This window comes from Symsagittifera roscoffensis, chromosome 2 (genome assembly GCF_963678635.1).
Source record: "Symsagittifera roscoffensis chromosome 2, txSymRosc1.1, whole genome shotgun sequence".
Classification (NCBI taxonomy): domain Eukaryota; kingdom Metazoa; phylum Xenacoelomorpha; order Acoela; family Convolutidae; genus Symsagittifera; species Symsagittifera roscoffensis.
Genome location: NC_087063.1, coordinates 77,804,571 through 77,826,248, shown reverse-complemented (window position 1 = coordinate 77,826,248; position 21,678 = coordinate 77,804,571). Strand labels below are relative to the sequence as shown.

Sequence of the window (21,678 nt, the reverse complement as noted above, 5' to 3'; positions counted from 1 at the left end):
CCTGAATAATAATTCTGTTTGATAGAGTTGCGGCAACACTATCGCGTTATACTTGTATAAGACTTTGTCTTCTTCTCTTCTCTTGCAAGCCACAATCCTGTCCTTGTTCAGATATAATCTCCCCTCCTTCTGCATGAAGTATTGTCTCAGGATCCTATAACTGTCTTCTTCTAGGTCACCTTTGTCTGGTTTACCGTTTTCTATCCACCTCTTTAGGTTACTTGTCATGCGGTCATTCCTTTGCGCCCTTAGTAGGTCCGAGAGTCTGTATCTCGCCTTCAAATATGTCTTCATGACCCTCATTTGACCATTCATCTCATTGGGCTGGTGCGTGTCCTCCTCCATCTTTACGCACCAAATCTTTGCCAACGGTTGTGTTTCTTGTTTAAACGGTTGAAGATCAGTCCTGACTACCTCTTTCTGTGGCAATAAGCTCATCGACCGCTTTGACACTGCTATTGTTTCCAAATCGTCTGCTGCGTTGTCGAAGATCCTTTCCTCTGGTACGAGATAGCGATCGCTGTCAGGGTCTTTGTACACTTCTCTATCCAGATCCCTTGCGTGGGTTTCTACCAGCAGTGTGTGGATCGCAAGTTCTGACAGTTCTGATCCCGAGCTCGAGTCCCTGTCTGAGTATGTGTCCATACTCAAATTCCTGGAGCTGTCCTCCATTGAAGCGTCTGTGATGGAGTCCACTCCCTCCTTCAGATCAGGTCCATACCTTCTCCGCATCCATCTAAACTCCCCGGACAAAACCTTGTTCTCTAGGTCCTGTTTCTCGTCAGGAATTTTCTCGTCTATCTCGGACTCCCCGGACAAATTTTCTTGTGCCGGGTGTTGATCTTGTGATCTTTGATCTTTCTCTTTATCCTTCTCCCCGGACAAATAGTCTTGCAGCAGATTTTGTTTTACAACCTCACCCTCTTCATCCCGGTCCACAAAGGTGACAGTTTTCTTTTGCTTGCCGCTCTCCTGTTCTTTTTGTCCGTAAGAAGTACTGGTTAAAATCTCTTGGGGTATTGAGGATACTAGTTGCTGAACTATTGTCCTACAATCCCTCTCGTTCTCTTCGTGTTGTCGTCTGGACGGCATGATCTTTACTTTCTCCCTGACTGTTAGCGATGCCACTGCTGCCGTCCACTCGGGGTCATCTCTGGTCACTTCTCTCTCTAACAATCCACCCAGCATCCGCATCACTTGTGGTGTGACTTGCACCGTTTTATCCAGTAATGAGAGGCTGTTTATATTCATGCGAGAGAGTTCTTGCTGGACCAGGTTCGAGCGCAGCAGCAAATCCAAAGGGATCGGGTCCCCCTTTGACAGGATCTTTATCTCAGCTGCTTTCTCCACAGGTAATTCAGGATGTCCTGGAATTGGATGTCCAGACTTATCCAACCATCTCGTTAAAGGAAGCGCTTCATAAGTTTCTTTGTCTAGAAACGAGAATCCCTCTTTTATTTCCGCCTGATTGGCTTGCTTCTGCTCCAACCTTTCATAGAACTCAGTTTTCTTGCTGAGGCTATCAGCATTTTGGTGTTTATCGCGCATCCTATGCTCGATTTTCATATGGTAGCCATCCAATCTTACTATCCATCTACCAATATAACTCTGATCCATCGAGTAGGTTTTCAACCAGGATAACGCTCTGTTGTCCACGCGTAACTTGAAGGGAGCGCTCCCCAAGTATGCACGGTACTTTTCCACAAAAGTGACCACTGCAAACATTTCTGCTTTTGGTGCGCCATATTTCATCTCCGTGTCACTCAGGACCTTGCTGCCGTATGCAATGGGACGGAGAACTGTTCTTCCGTTCCATTCTTGCTCTTGATGCAAGATTCCTGAGATGGCCACCACCGATGCATCTGTGTCGAGAACATACATGCCCTTCTCTGTCGGCATGCCCAGCACTGGCGCTTCGCACAGTTCCCGCTTTATGTTCTCGAAAGCAACTTGTGCTTCATCGTTCCATTCGAACTTCTTCCCTTTGTTGCGCATCAGCTTCTGCATCGGATACACTTTGTCCGCGTATCCCTTAATGAATTCTCGGTAGTAATTGGCAAACCCCAGGAAGCTCATTAGCTGTGTGTCCGTTCTCGGAGCCTTCCATGTCAGCACGGCCTCTACTGCGTCCGGATCTGGCCTCACACCATGCCTGTCCACCATTCTTCCCAGGTACTTGATCGAATCCCTAAGGATTTCACATTTCGATGGTTTGCATTTCAAGCCTGCTCTTTTCATACATCCGAAGACCTCATCGAGCCGATCAATGTGATCCTCTAGGCTCGGTGTCGCTATGACTACGTCATCCACGTAGCACATCAAGAGATTCCCGTACTTTTTGGTCACTCCTGTCAAAGCCTGAGCCATCAGCCTTTGAAAAGTTGCTGTTGCATTGCACAAGCCGAAGGGCATCCTCTTCCACTGGTACAACCCCAATTCGCACGCGAATCCGGTTTTCTCTCTGTCCTTCTTTCGCAGAGGGACCTGCCAGAAGGCAGAACCTAAGTCCAATGTGGTGAAGAACTTGGCATCACCAAGTTTAGATAGGCTCTCGTCTATTCGCGGTATCGGGTACGCATCTTTGATCGTTACCGCGTTCAAGTAACGAAAGTCGCAACAAAATCTAAGCTGCCCCCCTTTCTTTTTCGCCATTACTACCCCGAAAGCCCACGGCGATTTCGAGGGTTCTATCATGTCGTATTCAAGCAACATTTCAATTTCTGCTCGGCACGCTTCCGATTTCTGCGGCGTCATTCGCCTTGCGCCTTCCCTATGGGGTACGGCGCCATCTTCTAGTTCGATTTCGTGTTCGACGAAATTACAACAACCAATATCCGCCTTATGTTTTGAAAATACATCAGCGTTCCGATTTAGGAGGTCCCGCAATTTTTCGAAATCCCCCTCACCTATTTTCCCTTTTAAATGTTCTATCTCCGGCAAAACCGGTTTGTCAGATTCTAATTCATATGACGAGGGGCGTTCCGGAAAATTCGAGCAGCTTGATAAGCCGTCGTCCGTTTCGGATTTCATTGAAAACAATTTATGAATAGATTTTAATTCATCAATCCTCTTTAAAATTTTATCTTTATTGGCATGATAAGGACAGTCTTTCACACTATATTTCTTCAAGTTTTGTGTCTCTTCATAGTCGGTCCTCATCGGCAATGCGTAACCAAGCTTCTTTCCACGCTGGATTGAAACCGTGGTGTCCAGTGTGTTCAACAACACACTGACACACAGTCCGTTTCGCGTTACCGAGAAGCTCCGGCCTAAAATCACCGAACTCTGACTATTTGGATTCGGTACTAAGCAAACCTGTTTACTGTCACTTAACGAATTTAAATTTCTCATTCTAAAAATTGCTACCACAGCTTGTCCTGGTTGTAATTTTACTTTTCTATCCAAAAAAACTGGTACCTTATTTTCGTCTGTTATTATCCTATTAATTGGTTTCTTGACATACTTTCGGTCCGGGTTTCTAATCCGTATTAGACCGTTGTTCAAGTCAATCATCACGTCAAAGTTCCTGACAAAATCTCTGCCCAAGATGAATTGGTCGGCGTCGTCCAGATTCTCTACCACCAGGAAGCTCATCCAAAGGTTCCGTCCTCCCATGTGAAGGACCGTCACCGGTGTTCTTCCGGCTACGTAGATAGCTCCTCGATTTGCAGCGGCTAGTCGGAGATTCGTAGGAATCAGATCTTCCCGCGTGAAGCCCATTCTTTCCCAGGTCTTTATCGGCATCACACTCACCACCGCGCCTGTGTCCAGAAGCCCTGTGACTCCGATTTTTGTTCCGTTGGTGTCGAGCAGATGTGCTGTCACATCTGCTTCATATCCAATATGTACCGCATCTTGTTCCATCATGGCGTCATGGCCTATCCTGCGGACTTTGAGTTCCTCTTCACCCAAATAGATCTGCCCCATTTGGTCATCATCTGTTGTTATGTAAGTCCTGGTGTAGATGCTGATTCCATCCACGTTCAGCATTATTTGATAGGGCCCATAGACCTCCAAGTAGCGTCCATGAAGTTTCTTCATACGAGGGCCACCCGTCGTTAGTAGTGCTCGCACAGCTCTCGACTCAGTGCGTGGCTCCACCTGCCTCAGATAATCTGCATATGTGTCCAAATGCATTAAAGTGAATTCTGATGGTTCACTCAGATTTCTTATTACCTGGTGTCCAGCCACTGAGATTATCGACTGTATCTTCTTTCCTTGCGGCGCCATGCCGAACCTCTTACCGGAGATCATCTAAAGTTTCATATCTAAACTGCTTGGTGTTTTCGTCTCCTCGAACTCCGTTGCTTCGAAGGTATTCAGTTGCTCCTGAAGCTTTTCATTTTCCAGTTCAAGTTTCACTTTTTGTTCGATCTCTTTCGTCACCAGTTCCTGTTGTACTCTATTTAGAGCATCCTTTGCGGCTGCCTTGTAATCGATCTTGAAGTCATCGGCCGCAGTTGCTGGTTCCGGTTCACGTGCTTCTTCTGTTACCGCTTGCATTTTCTTTGCCGCCAGCTCTTGAGGTTTGTCCTTCCTGCGTGCCTCTGCCTCGTTCAAAAGTCGAGCCTTGCTTGCTTTCACTCCTGACAAAGCTTCTTCATGCCTTGGATGCTTGATGTCTGCCACTGCATCCCAGAATTGTGGACAATCTGATTTAAAATGACCTTCCAAGTTGCAAAAGAAACACCTCGGGCCGAATTTCGCAATTACTCCTCTCATGAAATCCTCATGTTCCAACTCTGACGCATCTTCGTCCTCAAGGCTAAAGCCTATTGCTTTCATGCCTTGTTTATAAGCTGGGCATGCTGACATATGATGGTCTGTTGAACTACAATTGGCACAAGAGCGTCTCTTGTCCATATCGTCCCTCGGTTTGTACCAATTGTTCCCTTGGTTCGCTGGTCCGTTGTTAAAATTGCCATAATTGTTCTTGTAATATCCAGATCTCGAAGGAGGTTTCAACAATAGATACTCTTTTGATTTGAGCCTCAACTCCTCCGGTGTTGGCGCATTAGTTGATAGTGGTGTGTAATGCGTTGCTAGCATCGTACGAAGTTCATCGTTTTTCACACCATCGATGAATTTTGAGGCTACGGCCAGGTTCATGCTTCGGTTTGACTCATCCGGTTGGCTGCGTCTTCTCAGCATTTCCAAATCATCGAGAAACTTGTCTATAGTTTCATCTTCCCGTTGCCTCCGTTTCTCGAATCGCATCATCGCCTGGTGCCCCTGCACCCCTGATCCGAAACGGTTTAACAAAATTTCGAAGATTTTCTGTGCAGTGTCACGTTGATACTGTTTCTTAGCCATGACACAGTTTAGGGCTGTCCCTTCTAAGTTGCTGGTGAGCGCGCTGCATTCCTGTCTCTCAGACAAGTCCTCTTCCTCGAAATGCAGCTTCATTACCTCTATCCAGGTATCAATACAGCCATCAGATTCATCTTTGTAGCATCTCGGCTTTTTAAAGACTCTTCTGGACTTCTCACTGCGTTCATTGGTTCTAGATAACCTCGTCAGGAATGTCTCCAGAGACCTGTTCAGGGGTTCAAATGCTGCGGCCATTGCCGTAGCATCCCTTGAGTGTCCCGCTTGAGTGTCCTCACACCTCGTCGAAGGCTCTGTGTGCGGTGCATCCCTGCAATCCGAATCATCGTGAGCACTTCCCGCTTGGCCCACGTGACCCCTCCTCGGGCTTGTATGCCCCCTATTGCCAGAATCACTTCTCCCTGTCGCCTGTGCGCCTTGCGTTGGTCGTTCGTTAGAGGTTCGTCTGTTCCCCGTTGAACTTGCTCTATTGTTCGGGCCCCATGCTCCATTATCCCTTGTGGCATAGCCTGATGAACTGCCCCTGCCTCTAGTGGATCCATACGTCTTCCTCTTTTGATGTTCATTGAAGTTCACCTTCGGTTCCCTGCTGGGGCCTCCCGAATTCGGTTCTCCGTCTTTTGGTCCACTTTTGCTGCTTAGTAGCCCGTCCAACCTATCCATGATAGCCTGGGTTCGCCTCTCCATCATCGCATCTATCTTTGTGTCAAGAGTCCCAAGAGACTGCTCTTGCTGAATTCTCAACTTCTCCATGTCGGCTCTTAAGCGTAACTCCCTCTGTTCCGCCTCTCTTGTCATTCGCGACAAGTTCCTCGTCATGTGTTCATCCGTTCTCTCTTTCAAGCGTTTTTCGCTCCTGTCAACTTCTTGTCTGTTGCGGTTTATTTCTTCCCGCAGCCTTTCTCTCTCAATGTGAACTGCTCTTTCTAGTTCACTCATCCTTATTGACATTTGCTCGTTTTGTTCTCCTAAACTGTCCACTATGTTGTTTAAGGCTTCCTCTAGTGCTGCCCCGTTATCCACCAGTGGCGTTACTAGTGGTGGTGTAACCCTGTCGGTCCCAGGTAACTTCGTGCTTGTCGAGATCCGGGCCTTGACTCTCTGCCTCGACGTCTTTTCATTGTTTGTTTCAAGATCATTTGACGCGTTGCCGAGCCCTCTGGTTCTATTCTCACCAGGTTCTGGCTCCGAACTTGCCCTCATCGTGAAGTCTTTTGACTGGCCTGGTGTGTTTGCTTCTTTGCTTATTGTTGTCACCACACCAAATTTGTCCGTGGTTCCAGTCTCTCTTCCGACGTGTGCCTCACTCTCTTGGACTGAACTATTGAGGCTGACTTGAGATCCATAGTCCCCTTGCTCCTCTTCATCTTCTTCCTCCTGGGACTCACCATCGTTGCCTGCTCCTCCTCCCATGCTGAATGGAAAGATGTTCCCGAAGGTGTTCTTCATTCTTTATGAAAATGATGATGACGTTGTTTGTTTCCCAGTTCCACCTGCCATCATAGTGTTGTCTGTCGGAGATCTTCTCGTTGTCGCTACCTCAGTTGAGATGTCGGACAGTTCCGACATCTCTTCTCGATCCAATGTCCCGGTGGAAGTGGCAAGATCATGGCCTTGTTCTACCGGGGTAGATTCACTCGCCAGTCTTCTGCCTCTCCCTTCCAGTTCATTTACTTCCTGGTTGTCATTCATGGTATGGTCCGTATTGACCTCCACTTCTAATGGTTCTCTTCGCTCTTCTGAGGTCTTTTGACTTCTCGTTTCAACCATTCTGCCTGAAACCGTTCCCCTTTTGTTAGACCGGGATCGCTTGATCCAATCCACAAAAGGATCGGTCATCGTTTTTCTTTGCTTTTCAGGTATGAATTTCCTAGAGCTATTACCTCGTTTTGGTATCCTTGACTTGTCTAGACTCATTCTCTGTTCGTGACTTTCCTATGCCTACTCTTGACTCAATTGCTAGAGACCTTATAGTTTTATTAACAATAAAATGACACAACACAATAAATTTCACCAGATTCTATTAAATAGTGACCACGAATCTCTGTATGTTATCAGAGTACAGTTTGTATAAAATTTATTCGCACTAATCGATTATCGGTCCAAAGATTTGGAAACTAGCACAATATGATGTTATCAATCAATTTAAAAGATAGTGTATTCACTACCCAATCAAGCACAATTTACGTTGATTTAAAATCAAAAGCAAAAATATATATTGACACAATATGAATGTATATATGATAAAAACAAAAAAAGCGTATGTGTTTTGTACTCTTAGTCGGTCGCAGTACAATAGTCGAACCTGTTGTTTAAAGAAAAAGCTTTCCCTGCTTGGTGCTGCACCAAACAGACAAAACTTTGAAGGCAGTAATTTCTCAAGTGGGCGTCTATTGCACCCACCGAGTACTGTGTTACCTATCTGCCTTCGGACTGCCCGAGCTAGACCTACTAAAATCCTCAGGGCAGTCACTTTTCCCAAAAACGTATTATGTCCAATCCACACCAATGAACCACGTTCTTTTTGATTTAGACTTAGTGTCGCGAATATCCGAGTTTGGACTTGTTTTGTATTAGTCTTGTTCTTATCGAAAGGCAAGTTACCAGTGCAGTCACTGATACCTGGCCTGTGTATAAATAACTTAATACCTCTCACTTTTTAGTCTTTCTTTCGTCTACCTAAGTCCTTAATAAAATAATACCCCTCCGGATTGGCACAAATAGGACCCTTCCGGATTTGTCAGAATCTAGACCCCTCCGGATTGGGACCCCTCCGAGTTTGTTAATATAAGACCCCTCCGGATTTGGACCCCTCCGAATTAGCTACTATAAGACAGACCCCTCCGGATTCGGACCCCTCTTGTAAAAACTTTGACCCCTCCGGATTGGGAGCCCTCCGATTTTGTAAAAGTAGTTTTTAGGAGATTTCCCTTTTTCAACCTATACCCCTCCTAATACGTTCTGTGTTGCTATTATGCTGTTTGAATTAACTGGGAAGGGTATAGGGTCCTTTCCTAGACCCCTCCGGATTGAAGTTAAGGCACTTATTTGACAATTCACACTAACGGTGAAGGGTCTTATCGCTTACCTAATTTCGACTCTATTATGGTTGTCTTGTGCCTTCAGCTCTCCCTTTCCGTCTAGAACTGTCCTAAGTTACTTAGTTCAATCGCTATCAACTTTTGGTAGAGGTCTAAGGGTTTTTCAGAAAAATTTGTAAAACGTGAAGGGTGTACCCCTCCGGATTTGTGTGATTTGCTAAAAACAATCTCAAAAAATTTTTTTTTCTCGTTTTTCCAAAAATTTCTGATCCTATCAGTAAGCTCAGCTAATTTCTGATCTATTGGTACCAAGATCAACTCGATATACTTAGTAGTTCTAAAGTTATTAACCAAAACGTCTTTTTTCCAAACTCAAAAATTTTCTCTCTTATAGGTTCCGCCTAACTTTTTCCGCAAATCTGGTCCTTTCGACCTCAAAATTATTGATCCGAGCTCAGGAGGCCTATACTCTTCTAGTTCAATGCAAAAGACCCGATCTAAAACGCTTTTGTAGAAAAAATTTGCGAAAAACTATGCTACCTGGACCCCTCCGGATTGATGAATCTACCAAATCAAACACGTTAAGTTCGATTTCTCTGCAACCCGGAAGGCTTTCGGGTAGCGGGTTTTAAAACTCGTAGATTCACTAGTGGACGTTGTCCAAACAACTATTTTTACTGTCCTAACTCAAAAATTTCAAAAAATTTTCTGATTTTATAGCGTTTCTTACTATCAAAAAATGGGAAAATTTGGTTTTTGGTACCAAACTAGTTCCAACCACTTCCGAACTAAAGTTAACCGGTTCTGCTTATTATAGTAGTGCAGTTACGATGTAACACACTAACCTAGTGCTTTTTTCCGTTTCAAAAAATATCGATATCTCAAAAATCGCGACTTGTGGGGGGATCAAAATATCGCAATTTTGACCCTAAAAACCGGTCAGTTTTCGTTGTTTTTGGCTGAAAATCGATATAAGACTATTAATATAGGCTATATAAGTAATAATATTAGGAATACTATACCCCTCCGGGTTTGTTTAATCTCCGAATTAAGGTGCTTAACTCGGATATTCGCAGTTCGGTGAAGGGTCACTACAGTGCAGCACTGTCGAGCCCCCCACAGATTACTATCCTACTTTTTGTACCAAAAGGGATACAAAACTTGTTAACGATACCCAACAGTCGATTGTAGTTGTCGTTGAGCCTCTTCCTGTTGTTCCCTGTACTGCTTGCCGGATCGGTCTTCACCCAAGACCCTTCCGAATTGAGCGCAAATCAGCTGACCCCTCCGGATTGAGCGCAATTTATCATTAACGTGCTTAAATGCTCAAATAACCCTACAGTACAAGCCTCACAAACGGGCTACAAAAATGATCGTAACGATCCTGACTGATATAAATGCCTGTAATAACAATATATCTATCAACAACAAACGGGGGGGTTGAATCACATCTTGTCTGGGGGGATGATTTCTACTGATTTTTTACTTTTTTACTGTTTTTGGTTTTTTCGGTTATTTTTTATGTTTTTTGTTTTTCTTGGGTACTATACTACTTTTTGTTTGGTTTTACTTATATCTTTAAGTGTTTTTGGTCACCAACCGCTCAGGGGACGAGGGGACGGCCGATCCCCCCACCCTTCCTGGTTTGTGAATTTTCGGTCTTAACTAGGTTAAAAAACTATTCACGGCAATCCGGAAGGCCTCCGCGTTCCGAACTACCCTTCCGCCCCGGCGGTTTAGGCCTAATAAGGGCGTTAATGTGAGCATCCGCTCGGCGCGGAATGCTCGTTAACGGTTCCGCCGGTCATGATGTTAAAAAAGAATAACACCCAGGAGCGCCATAAAAACATACATGTAACATTCGCCCGGAAGATACATATCGACGGATAACAAAACTAAGTCTTAAGACGACTGGCTAGCGTCTAAACAGAACTTTGCATGTTTTTCACCGTCTCTACCAAGCCAGTACTTTTCGGTGGTCTTTTCCAACATCGGGTCGACAAAAACGTTACTGTTCTCCGGCTTCGACCAGAACGCTCAAATTAACTTAATTACATGCAAATAGTGAGCTCATGGCTGGGTCTCAGTATCCCCAGACCACGAGGTCACTCCTAAAAACAGGGCTACTACTTATTATATTACTATTGTTTTTGTTCAGTAGATAAAAATCATCATCTCCATCGAAGATGGATCAACCCTTCCCCCCCTTACTTCTAGCTCCTCATTCTTGCCAAAACGAATTAAGATCTCAATTAAATTCAAGTCAGGACATGACAGGATGCTAAAATTCAATACAAGTTCATAAAAGTTCCCGTCCCGAGACCCTTCCGGATTCTTGAATCCGGCGAATCAAGCTCCTTAATCTCAAGTTCACGCTAACTCGGAAGGCTGGTCTTCACCCTTCACCGTTGTTCGCAACGGTCTTGCAACTATTGTAACAGCACAATAGTTGCAAGTCGGAACGTCCTCTGCTGTTCGGTAGTTCGTTGTTGTTTTTTTAGTCTCGATTTTCGTACTGTTCGCAATCGCAGATAAAAGTTGTTCTGTTTCTTTTAGCTATTTTAGCTAAAATGGCCGTTTCTGACGTTTCTCAGAAATATGACGTCATAATTCGAATTTTTAAAATTTAGAATTCCAGAATCTTCTAGCCTTCACCGTTTGGCCAATCGTTCAAATAACGTCCTTATCCGTTCTAAATCGCCAATTCGGAAGGCTTGCTGCTAAAATCCCGAATTTTTCAGAGACTGCATTTTGGCCATTCTGGTCGAATGTCACATAAAAATTTAAGCTGCTGAGTAGAAGGCTGCAGTTCCTTTCAGGAACTCGATTCCCTCGCTTCATACAAGGTTATACTTGACCAGGCCTAAACGTTCTTGGCTGACAAAGTTAATTTTCGACCGCAAAACAAAAGAAATTTCTTTGGATATCAAAAAAACTGACCCTTTTCGAGCCCCCTGGATTCGCCAATGCTGATGTATAGAAAAAAAATATCATCAATATCAATTTCATGGTATTTTGTTCTGTTGGTGATTGCTGAGTTGAATAACGGATAATAATTTTTAATTGTTCTAGAAGTTATAAAGTACAAATAGTTTTTTCGTCAATGTTTCAGGTTTCGAAATGGCGCTGAGGAAGGTGAAATTCACAGACGAAGAGACTCAAGCAATCACACGGAGCAGATCGTCTGATTCATTCAGTACACAAGGTATAAACTCAAATTCCACCTCTACCAGATGGATAATCGGCAACGAGGATGGGGGCGAGAGAGAGGGGGAGAAGAGACGAAGTCTTAGTTCTAGCCCGAAAAAGTTGGCTACGAGGAAGTCACTTCACATTGTAGATAGCGGTGAGTACTATTTGTTTGAGCGATTTGACTAATTATGATAAGATGTAATTTGACAATTCAAAGGGTAATTCATTTCCATGTCATTCTATTTTACCCAATCTTCAGGGTAATGGCTTTGCCAATTTTTTCTTTAGGCCAAAAAACAGACGCAATGTATTTGGTTCTCAGTCTGTAGTCTTGATGTCAAATAACAGGAGGGAAAAGAAATTTATTTTATTTTGAATAGAAAGTTGGAGCCGTCAATTTTTTTTATGAAGAAACAAAGTGGCTTCTACGTTAGGATGATTATCTTAGTCTATGCAATTGATGTTTTTGAAGCCTGAAATCAAACTCGAAACCAAGTTTAAAGGCAATATCTGGGTTGAAAAATTTTGTAAAATTAATTTGAATAGCTTCTACGATTATTTTTTGAGTTAAAATCGAGATAATTCTTAAGTCTATGAAGTTTGCTGATTTTGATGTCGTTTTTTGACTGTACGTTGTTTAAGTATTTTTTGACTGATTTGTTTCAGACTTCAAAGACTGTCTGCGATCTCTGAGGAGTGGTATCAAATCCTGCTTCTCAGACGAAACACAAGTTCCACATATTTTGTTGAATCAAACTACTAATGGCGCCGACAGTACAGAAAACAGACAAGCTAGCTCTAGTATGAAAAGCAATCACAATAATTTCACAATTAGCGACAATTTCAAACCAGCCTTCACTAGTACACAAAATCCATCATCATGTAGCCATACTAGAGGCAAAACTTCCAGTTGCAATCACGAAGAACGTTTAACTGCAGAAAACCTGAAGTCAGTTCCAAGAAATACTTCAAATTTTGGAGAAAGTCATGATGAAAATGAGTCATCTGGAAGCGATGATGATGACGATGAAAGAGTTGAAATGATTTCAATATCTTGTCAGACAGTTCCTGTAAGGCATAAGCACAGGTCGGCGCAAGTATCACAGAACGAAATTGCAGTACCAACAGGGTCAAAAAGTGACAATACAGTGCAGTCTTTAACTAGCAATAGCAGTAACACTAGCCCAATCACCATTTCAAAGCCAAGAGCTACACCGAGATCTAGAACAATTTCGAAGGGAAAAGTTCCTGGAAACTTCTATCAATGCTGTTCGTCTTCAAAAGAATCGTCAAACTTTGCCGCAAATTCCAATTTAGAGACTGTTTTTAATATGAAACCAGATGATGTCAACAAAATGAGCGATGCCGAATTTTACGAAAAATTTTGCCTTGAGTACCTCAAACACAAATATGATCCTCACGGAAAACACTGAAAAGCTGAACTTTGTTCAACTTACAATCAGCTTTTTTGTGATTGTTGTTTTAGTTTTGTGATGATTTCGTGAATTAAGTTTGAAAATGATTTTTCATTTTTTCAAATCAGTACGAGGCCAAACTGTGTATTTTGTGAATTCTAAGCGAATTCCGCAACAAGGACGCTCTTTTTTTCTTTTTTTGTTCTTTACTTTCTTTTGATCGTCCCGACAAAATTTTAACATGTTTAATTTCTTTCTTGTCTTGATTCTGATTGGTTAATATCATATTTGTCTGATTACTGACGAGTATGAATACGCGGTTGTCTAAATAGAGACCGCACTCCAATGCCGACATTTCTGAACGCAATATTTAACAAACACCAGACCAAATATATATTTGATCTGAACACAAAGTGCTTTGAAGAGATCGTCTAAAACAAGGGCCAACTGATGACAGGAAGTTGCATCAATTCGTATATAGTATATTCAGTTACGATTTCAATAAAGCTCATATGCGAGCGCTCCATTTTTGAGCGAGTTCTCATGGTAAACTGAATAACATTTCAGTAACAGAACAATATTTACCATGAAGAAAGCTGTTCGTAGGATTTCTGTTAGGTTTGAAGTCAATTGTGATCCTTTGTTTATTTTGCATCTGTTTACCATTCAATCAAAAGGTTAGGCAAAAACATCAATATCTCCAACAGGCATTGGAAAATGCAATCGATTGTTAAGTTACCCGAATGCTCCATCTGTACTGATGTTATTGAGGACCCTAGACACCTTCCATGCGGACACTCTTACTGCGGACCTCCGAAGACATGTTTAGATATGTTGCAATCCGAAGATATGCTGATATGTGCCCTCTGTAAAGAAGAGCATAAAATAAACATATCGGATCTGAAACCTATGTATGGTCTGAGAGAGTTTCTGAAAGAGCAAAAAGAAACTACGCAGGGACTACCGACAATAGTGAGTACTACATCACAGGATAGATTCTCTTGCTTCGTCCATCCTAATACCCCGGTTACCCTGTGGTGTAAAGTATGCCAAGAAACAATGTGTGCAAACTGTGTGGAGTTTGATAAGCATTCAGAACATCAGTTTGTACCGTTTGCAAAAAACTTGCATTCAATAATCATTCAGCAAGCCGGGAAGTTTGCAGACGAGCGTTTGAGCTGTATCATATTATGCAATGAGAAAATAAGGGAGTTGGAACCCAAGTTACAAAAGAATCAAAAGCTGCTAGAACAACTCAAAACTTTAAAAAACTCTTTTGAATCATACTGGGCTGAAATTGAAGCGTTCATAAATCAAAACGAAACAATTCCAAAAAACCTTATTCTTTCATGGTTTTTCCGGGGAAACTTGAAAACAGATATTGAAAAGATATGTCATAGTTTTTCAACTGATGCGTGCTGTTCTACTGAGTTAGTCTTACAAAAATCTGCTCTGACGCAAACTGTTGATTCATTGGATGAACATGCCACCGCCAATGGAGAAACTCAAACGAACTTTCCCTACAGCGATGTTGGAACGCAGACGCACGTTTTCAAAGTTGAACAAGAAACTCAGATCAACTTTTCCAAAGTCGATGTACAAACTCAGACATATGTTTCCGCTAGCGAATCGATAATCGCGAAGAAACATTCAGAATCAAGCTGTGTAGAGACTTTCAGGAGTTGTTCAGCTTCTGGGGAGAATATGATTGATTCGGAGAGCGGTTCCTTAATGTTCAATAGCCATTACTTAAACATATTCAAAATAGATATGAATCCTGTTGTGATTGAATTTCCATTCGACCCTCATCAGACAATGCCCATGAAATTTTGTCGTCCTATTATCATTAAAAATGGGATAATTGACTTGGAAATAGAAAAAAAACTTGAGAAGCTGCAAGTTTTTTTCTGGTTTTTCGGGCCTGATAGTAAAACTTTTACATTGAAAGTACTCCTGAATACAATGAGAGAGTTTTGGGTTTGGAAGAATGAAAAACTGATTCTCGGATCCCGGGAGAAACTAACAACCCTTAAATGGAAGCAATTAAAAATAAGGGGACCAAACGAGTCAGCCATAATTCGCGTTAAGATGTATTTTAATTAGGTTTTGGTTCATTATACTCGGTTATACTACTCTGCTTAGTTTTGAAGTGCTTGTTGTCCTGTATTGATAATCTTGTAATTACTCAAGCTGATTGCATTTACAGATGTTCTGTTTCCATATTTTAATTATCATAAGTTATATCTTCGTCTAAATATATGTTGCTATCTAGATCTTTTCGCAAAACCTGTAGATCAACAGATTATTTTGTGTTAGAGAAGTGACTGTTCGGCTGGGGCCCGGTTTCGATGTATCCTTACTTTTCAAGAAGTCCCTTCCAATTTTCCTTCAATTTTTCGAATGATCTAAGCAAACGTTTTTCAATAAAGACTCAAGCTAGTGCTAAAATTACAATTGCTAAAAGGTGGTCATAGGTTGAGAACAACAAAGTGTTGAGAACAATCTGTAGTTTTCTGTATTTGCTTCGTTGATTCAACTTGAGAGTATTTTGTCTTAATTTGAGTGACAATAAAGCCCATCGTTTTTATTGTCGATTCGTTTGCTGTGAGTTGTTCAGCTAGAATATGGTCTTCATCTCTTTTAGGAAGACATAAAATGTCTCTGTGATATATTTAAGACGAGAGACAGCAACAGACAGCTGTAGGAGAAGAGAGGATTAAATTCAAAAGCTCTTTCTCAGAAATGGCGTGACTTAGTCAATTGCAAAAATACAGTGCTGATTTAAATTAACCGGACAAAACGCGTTCAACTTGAAATTTAAAACGCGTACTTCTCAAATTGGGTTGAGTTTAGGAGAAAACTTATGAAGACAAAACTAGCTTAAAATTTTAGCAGAATTACTATAAAGTAATTTGTTTTGCGAAATTCGGGCCCGAAATTTTACCCCAAAAATGGGTCATTTTGGCTTTTCTTAGTTAATCAAAAATTACGCCCAAAAGACCAAGTCGATCACAGACTTAACTATATCAAAGTGAGCCCCTTACGTAGCCCAACAAACTTTATGAAGGGTATAATCTCCAAAATATTGTATAAGTTGATTTATTTTTGTTTGATAGACAAAAAAGGTCATTTTTACTATATAAAATACCAACTTTTTATTTAAAAATAATTTTTAAACAACTTGCAATTTTTTGGAGATTATACCCTTCATAAAGTTTGTTGGGCTACGTAAGGGGCTCACTTTGTCATAATTGAGTCTGTGATCGACTGGGTATTTTTGGCGTAATTTTTGATTAACTAAGAAAAGCCAAAATGACCCATTTTCGGGGTAAAATTTCGGGCCCGAATTTCGCAAAACAAATTACACCATATTAATTTTGCTGAAATTTTAATCAAGTTTTGTCTTCATAAGTTTTCACCTAAACTCAACCCATTTTGAGAAAAATCCGTTTTAAATTTCAAGTTTAACGCGTTTTGTCCGGTTAATTTAAATCAGCACTGTAGTTTTAACCCATTTTTCCAAGTAACTTTAATTCCTAATTATTGTTCTGATGTCAAATTATTCCTTGTTTTTTAACTTTGCATTATTTTTCTTCAACATGGTTACAATTAAGATTAGGACGATGATCAATTATTTTTCTAAAAAAAAACTGCTAAGATGAAGAATTCTAGGCGATCAACGGAATCCCTTTTGGCAGTGTCAAAGGACTCTTTTCAGGACTTGATTTTTGTTCTTTTGTTTATTTTTGCTGACTAATCCTAAAATACTTTATTAAGGGGTGGAAAGTTTTTTTTGGTCGACCAACAAACAAAATTGAAAACTAATTTTCCACCTAATTCAGCGAAAAGCGTGGATTCCTTTTTAAAGGATAATTTGTTCATAATTATCTTGGTTCATTCCAATAAATGAAGTTGATTGTTCTAAGGACGAGGGGTTTAATTGGGTTCCGGTAATTGAGCTGTAGTTTTTTGTAAAGTTTCATATAGTGTAACTAGGGGCCCAGCTGAAAGCTGGAGAGACCTGTTTGATTATTTTAATATTGATTATTTTAAAATTGTTTTAAAATTTCAGGTTTCTCAAGTCGATAGCGCCCTTCCTACACAAAAAAACTCGAACCATACAAAAAAACTCAACACAAAGCCAATAGCACCAAGCAAAAGCGAGAAAACGTAAGCATAGCGGATTCCATTGTCTAAAAAATACACACATTAAGAATATTGAATCTTTGTTCCAATGCCAAAAAACTTTTCCTAAGTGTACAGCTCTTCCCCCAGACAAATTAAGGACCAGACGCTTGAGCAGGGGAGTTTCCTACAACCTGGTCTATCGATTAAACCCTTAATCCCAAATCTGGATGGGTAGTTTTTGAAGAAATCGAAAAAGTTTGAAAAAATGGCCTAAAAACCGAAAAATTGACTATTCCTAAGTGTATAGCTCTTCCCCTAGACAAATTAGGGACGAGCCGTTTGTGTAGGGGGAGTTCCTACAACCTGGTCTATCGATTAAACCCTTAATCCCAAATCTGGACGGGTAGTTTTTGAGGAAATTGGAAAGATTTGAAAAAAGGCCAAAAAAAGTCAAAAAAGTGACTTTTCCTAAGTCTATAGCTCTTCCCCTAGGCAAGTTAAGGACCAGCCGCTTGTGCGGGGGAGTTTCCTACAACCTGGTCTATCGATTAAACCCTTAATTCCAAATCTGGATGGGTAGTTTTTGAGGAAATCGATAATTTCCGAAAAAATAGGCAAAAAAATCAAAAAAGTGACTTTTCCTAAGTCTATAGCTCTTCCCCTAAGCAAATTAGGGACCAGCCGCTTGTGCATGGGGAGTTCCTACAACCTGGTCTATCGATTAAACCCTTAATCCTAAATCTGGACGGGTAATTTTTGAGGAAATCGATAATTTCCGAAAAAATAGGCAAAAAAATCAAAAAAGTGACTTTTCCTAAGTCTATAGCTCTTCCCCTAAGCAAATTAGGGACCAGCCGCTTGTGCATGGGAGTTTCCTACAACCTGGTCTATCGATTAAACCCTTAATCCCAAATCTGGACGGGTAGTTTTCAGATCTCATCTGGAAAAAAAACCAGATCTCATCTGGAAAAAAAAAACGTTTTCTTAATACCTGTTTAATAAATCAAACAGGAATTATGTTTTTCGACAATGCTTCAAGTTGCCATGGTACGGCACTAAAAAGGTGATTGGTACGAAGACTAAAAGACTCAAGCAGTCAAATAGAATAGACATTCCGGCACAATTAATACACAATGTAACCCCTCACACTTCTCCTCGACTAGATCAACAATCAGAGACAAAGGTGAGAGAAAACGAAAAGCGAGGAAGTCATAGTTTTAGCCAAAAAAAGATGGTCGGTAGGAAAACACTCTTTTTTTGGATAGCAATGAAAGCTTCTAATTTGTGTCAAGGTACAAGTAGATTTCAAATTATATAACAATTCAAACTCCAAAGAGATGGTAGCTTTATTTTTTCTCCCATTCGACGCATATGTTAACTTTTTGCTTTAACCTTTGGTTTTAATGAGTAATAAAAAATTTATCCAATGTGTTTTTTGCATAGCATTTGGCCATAATACCAGATACGAGAGCAATATACAGAAAACCTAGGGAAGTAGGTAAATTCTTATTAATTTGACAGTAGTCATGAAAAATTTCGTTTAAGAAAACCGAAGAAATGCCTATATGGGGGCTGTAACGATGACAATCTGTTTTTATCAAATTGTGTTTTTTATGAATAATTTGATAATGAACTTAAAGCTTTTTATGAAACGATTTGAAAAACAGGTTTCCTGGTATTTACGCCATCTTAACTTGAAAGGTTATGATTGTCTTTGGTGAATTTTTGGACGTTCAACTTATTTCCTAGAAATATCTTAAATAATGAAGAGAATAATGTATATGAAATCATTTGTAGGCTACGACTAAGACAATAAAAGATATCAGTTGCTGGGTAGACTATTCTTGATAGACACAAGCACAAGACTGCCCAACTAAAAAAAAATGAATTAGTATTTATTGGACCAAATTTGATCCACCAATTCTCTTTTATTTAACATCAATTTTCGACAAAAGTTTCAATTTGGAGTCCGTGTTTGATATGAGACCAGATAGTGTTTAGAAAAATGAGCATTGCAGAATTTAGCGGGAAAAAATTGTTTCGATTATCTCAAACACGAAAATTAGTTCGCACGGGAAAACACTGAAATGTTGTAAATTAAACTTAGAAGCCTGTTGTAGTTTTTATTTAAAAATTACGTGGTAAAAATCTGTGTCATTACGCATTTTGTTCTAGTTTTGTAGTGATAGTTCTTTTTTAGTTTTTTTAAGAATTTAAGCGTAAACAGCTTTGCTAGCTGAGATGAACAAATTCGAGGTGGAAACTCAAATAAAATATTGCGATACCGAAATAAAAGTTGCGACTAACAGTTCAGAACTGCGTGTACTGACTTCGAGATGGAAACTCAAACAAGTTTTTGCGATACCGAAATAAAAGTTGCCATGAACAGTTCAAAACTGCGTGTACTGTTTTTGAGAAATAATTCTGACAATGAAGTTGATATCACAACTCAGTCGAAGCATGTTGTCATACCGCTACTGCAGTAGCAGTATTTGTCTATGTATGTACAGTTAACCTATGGTGCTTAATCATTACTTTTATGGTATGCTCAAGGTCATAGTGAGTGATGATATTGAGAATAAGTGAGAGATCAGAGTTCGTAATATTGATCTAGCTCTCAGTACAACAACAAAACAAAAGAATAAGAAAACCTAAATTCAATATTCAAAATACAATATTGAATTACAACTTGTTTTCAACTGATATCGCAACGCATATCACATGGCGCAGCCAGCAGGATTCGCAGATCAAGATAACAGAACGGATATGGGAATTCCGGTATTTTGGGCGTCAGCGAATCTAGACCCTCAGTGGCAATTCAAAATCTGGTTCGAACAATTTCTCATGGCGGTTACGGTCAAAGAAAATGTGAACCCAGAGATTATTTTGGAAGAACCAAAAGATATATTAGAGGAACCACCACCACGCCCTGAAACACCCAGAGACGGGGAGAATGAAGATGCGAGGAACGCTAGGATTCTTAGAGATAAGCTAGCAATGGATAGAGTAGTATTGGAGAACGAAGAGAGACAGACAAGAGGACCACGAGTCGGACACAATGTCTTCTACAACGAAGTACAAAATAAATTGGTGCCCAGATTATTTTTGTCTTTGGGTACAGAGGGAAAGAAGAGATTTCTACAAAAGAACCCGCATGCTGAAATATCGAAAATGACGTTCAGGGAAATAACAGATTTGGCAGAAGTCTCGTTTCAAAAGGTAAAATGTGTAACATACGAAAGATACAAGTTATTTACGAGAATGCAAGAATCTGGAGAATCTCTGGAATCATTTCACGCAGCGTTAACTGCACAAGCAGCCCGATCAGAACTGGGAGCATTGGAAAATGAAATAGTCCGAGACCTGTTCATTTCAAAAATGAAAAACATGACCTTGCAGGACACGTTGACATTTGAGACTCTAGATCCGGAGGAGGTTCTGAAAAGGGCTATAAAATTCGAACATAGCAAGTTAACCACAATGGCGTTTCAAAAGACTAATGCTGCGGCTACAGGGGGATCAAGTAGCAATTACATCTCGGGTGTGAGATTAAAACAAGAACCTGTAATGGCAGTTAGGAATTTGGCGGGGACAACCAAAACTCCAAATAGAAGGGAATCAAATAAAAGACAAAACAATAACAAGAATCAAAACATGAAAACAAAACCATGTAATAGATGTGGAAGGACGTTTGAACAGGGACACCTGAAAAGTTGTCCAGCGATGGGGAAGACCTGTAAACACTGTGGCAAACCCAATCATTTCGCTAAAATGTGCAGATCCCAACAAGTAAGTGAAGTTGCGGAAGACTCGGAAGGATCGGTAGAGGAATGCGATCAGATAAGTGAAGGTGTTGGGTCATGCAGCGAATTTGAAGTTATGTCTATTGCTCGTGTTCCGGGTTGACTGCCGTCGCAGTTTGGCTTGTCCCCTGTTGCTGCTTGTTTCGGCTTTTCTTTTCCTTCCCGTTCTTCTCCGACTTGTTGGTGTTGTTTTCCTCTATAGTTGATTTTGGGCCCGCCAAATTGGGTTTTGCTCTTTTGACTGCCAAGTTCAGACGAGAGAGTTTCAAAGTATGTGAAAGACCGAATCAACGAAATGAGGAACAAACCAAACGGAAAAATGGTACGAGTTCAGAAAATAGATTCGATTCGCGATCCAACATTGAATCGTGTAAAATCACTAAAGGCCATGGTACGAATAGATAACCAGATAAATCATTTAAGAGTGGACACTGGAAGTCCAGTTTCATTTCTCAACTGGGCGACAACAAAGGAAATTATGGAAAAATCAAACAAAGTAAGATTCATACCGTCCGATAAACTGAATTTACAAACCAAATTCGTGGACTACAACAAACAACCGATCAGTATACTGGGAGCCCTAAAAACCAATCTGAGGTCAGCGGGCTGGGAGGTAAAGGGCGCCACCTTTCTGGTATCAGAACGAAAAACTAGATGTATCATGGGACTAGATTTGCAAGGACAAGGGAATAGTGACTACACAAAAACCAGCGCCCAAGGAACTCACCAGGTTTGACGTGCTCATGTGCGAGCAGTCAGAAGGTTGGAAAG

The 21,678-nt window shown here is 40.9% G+C and overlaps 2 protein-coding genes across 4 annotated transcripts in view; both read left to right on the top strand.

The window, feature by feature from the left end:
• Positions 1–13,083, top strand: part of LOC134840568 (uncharacterized) — a 36,855-nt gene extending 23,772 nt beyond the window's left edge. For all 3 annotated transcript variants that reach the window (XM_063856478.1, XM_063856477.1, XM_063856479.1), the window contains 2 exons: positions 11,482–11,715; positions 12,228–13,083. In XM_063856478.1, coding sequence (XP_063712548.1) covers positions 11,482–11,715; positions 12,228–12,994 — 1,001 coding nt within the window. In that variant the 3' untranslated portion in view covers positions 12,995–13,083. The remainder of the gene's footprint in view (positions 1–11,481; positions 11,716–12,227) is intronic.
• Positions 13,084–13,282: 199 nt separating this feature from the next.
• Positions 13,283–15,727, top strand: LOC134839989 (tripartite motif-containing protein 2-like). Its single transcript, XM_063855618.1, has 2 exons — positions 13,283–14,810; positions 15,654–15,727. Exons 1-2 carry the CDS (start codon positions 13,694–13,696, stop codon positions 15,725–15,727), a joined length of 1,191 nt encoding a protein of 396 aa, XP_063711688.1. The 5' UTR covers positions 13,283–13,693.
• Positions 15,728–21,678: the final 5,951 nt, after the last annotated feature.

Bases quoted from the DNA above. Each gene is read 5' to 3' on its own strand.
- LOC134839989 (XM_063855618.1), top strand. From the start codon at position 13,694: ATGCAATCGATTGTTAAGTTACCCGAATGCTCCATCTGTACTGATGTT. The intron at 14,811-15,653 runs GTCCTATTATCA...GATATATTTAAG, and splicing joins AATGCCCATGAAATTTTGTC to ACGAGAGACAGCAACAGACA.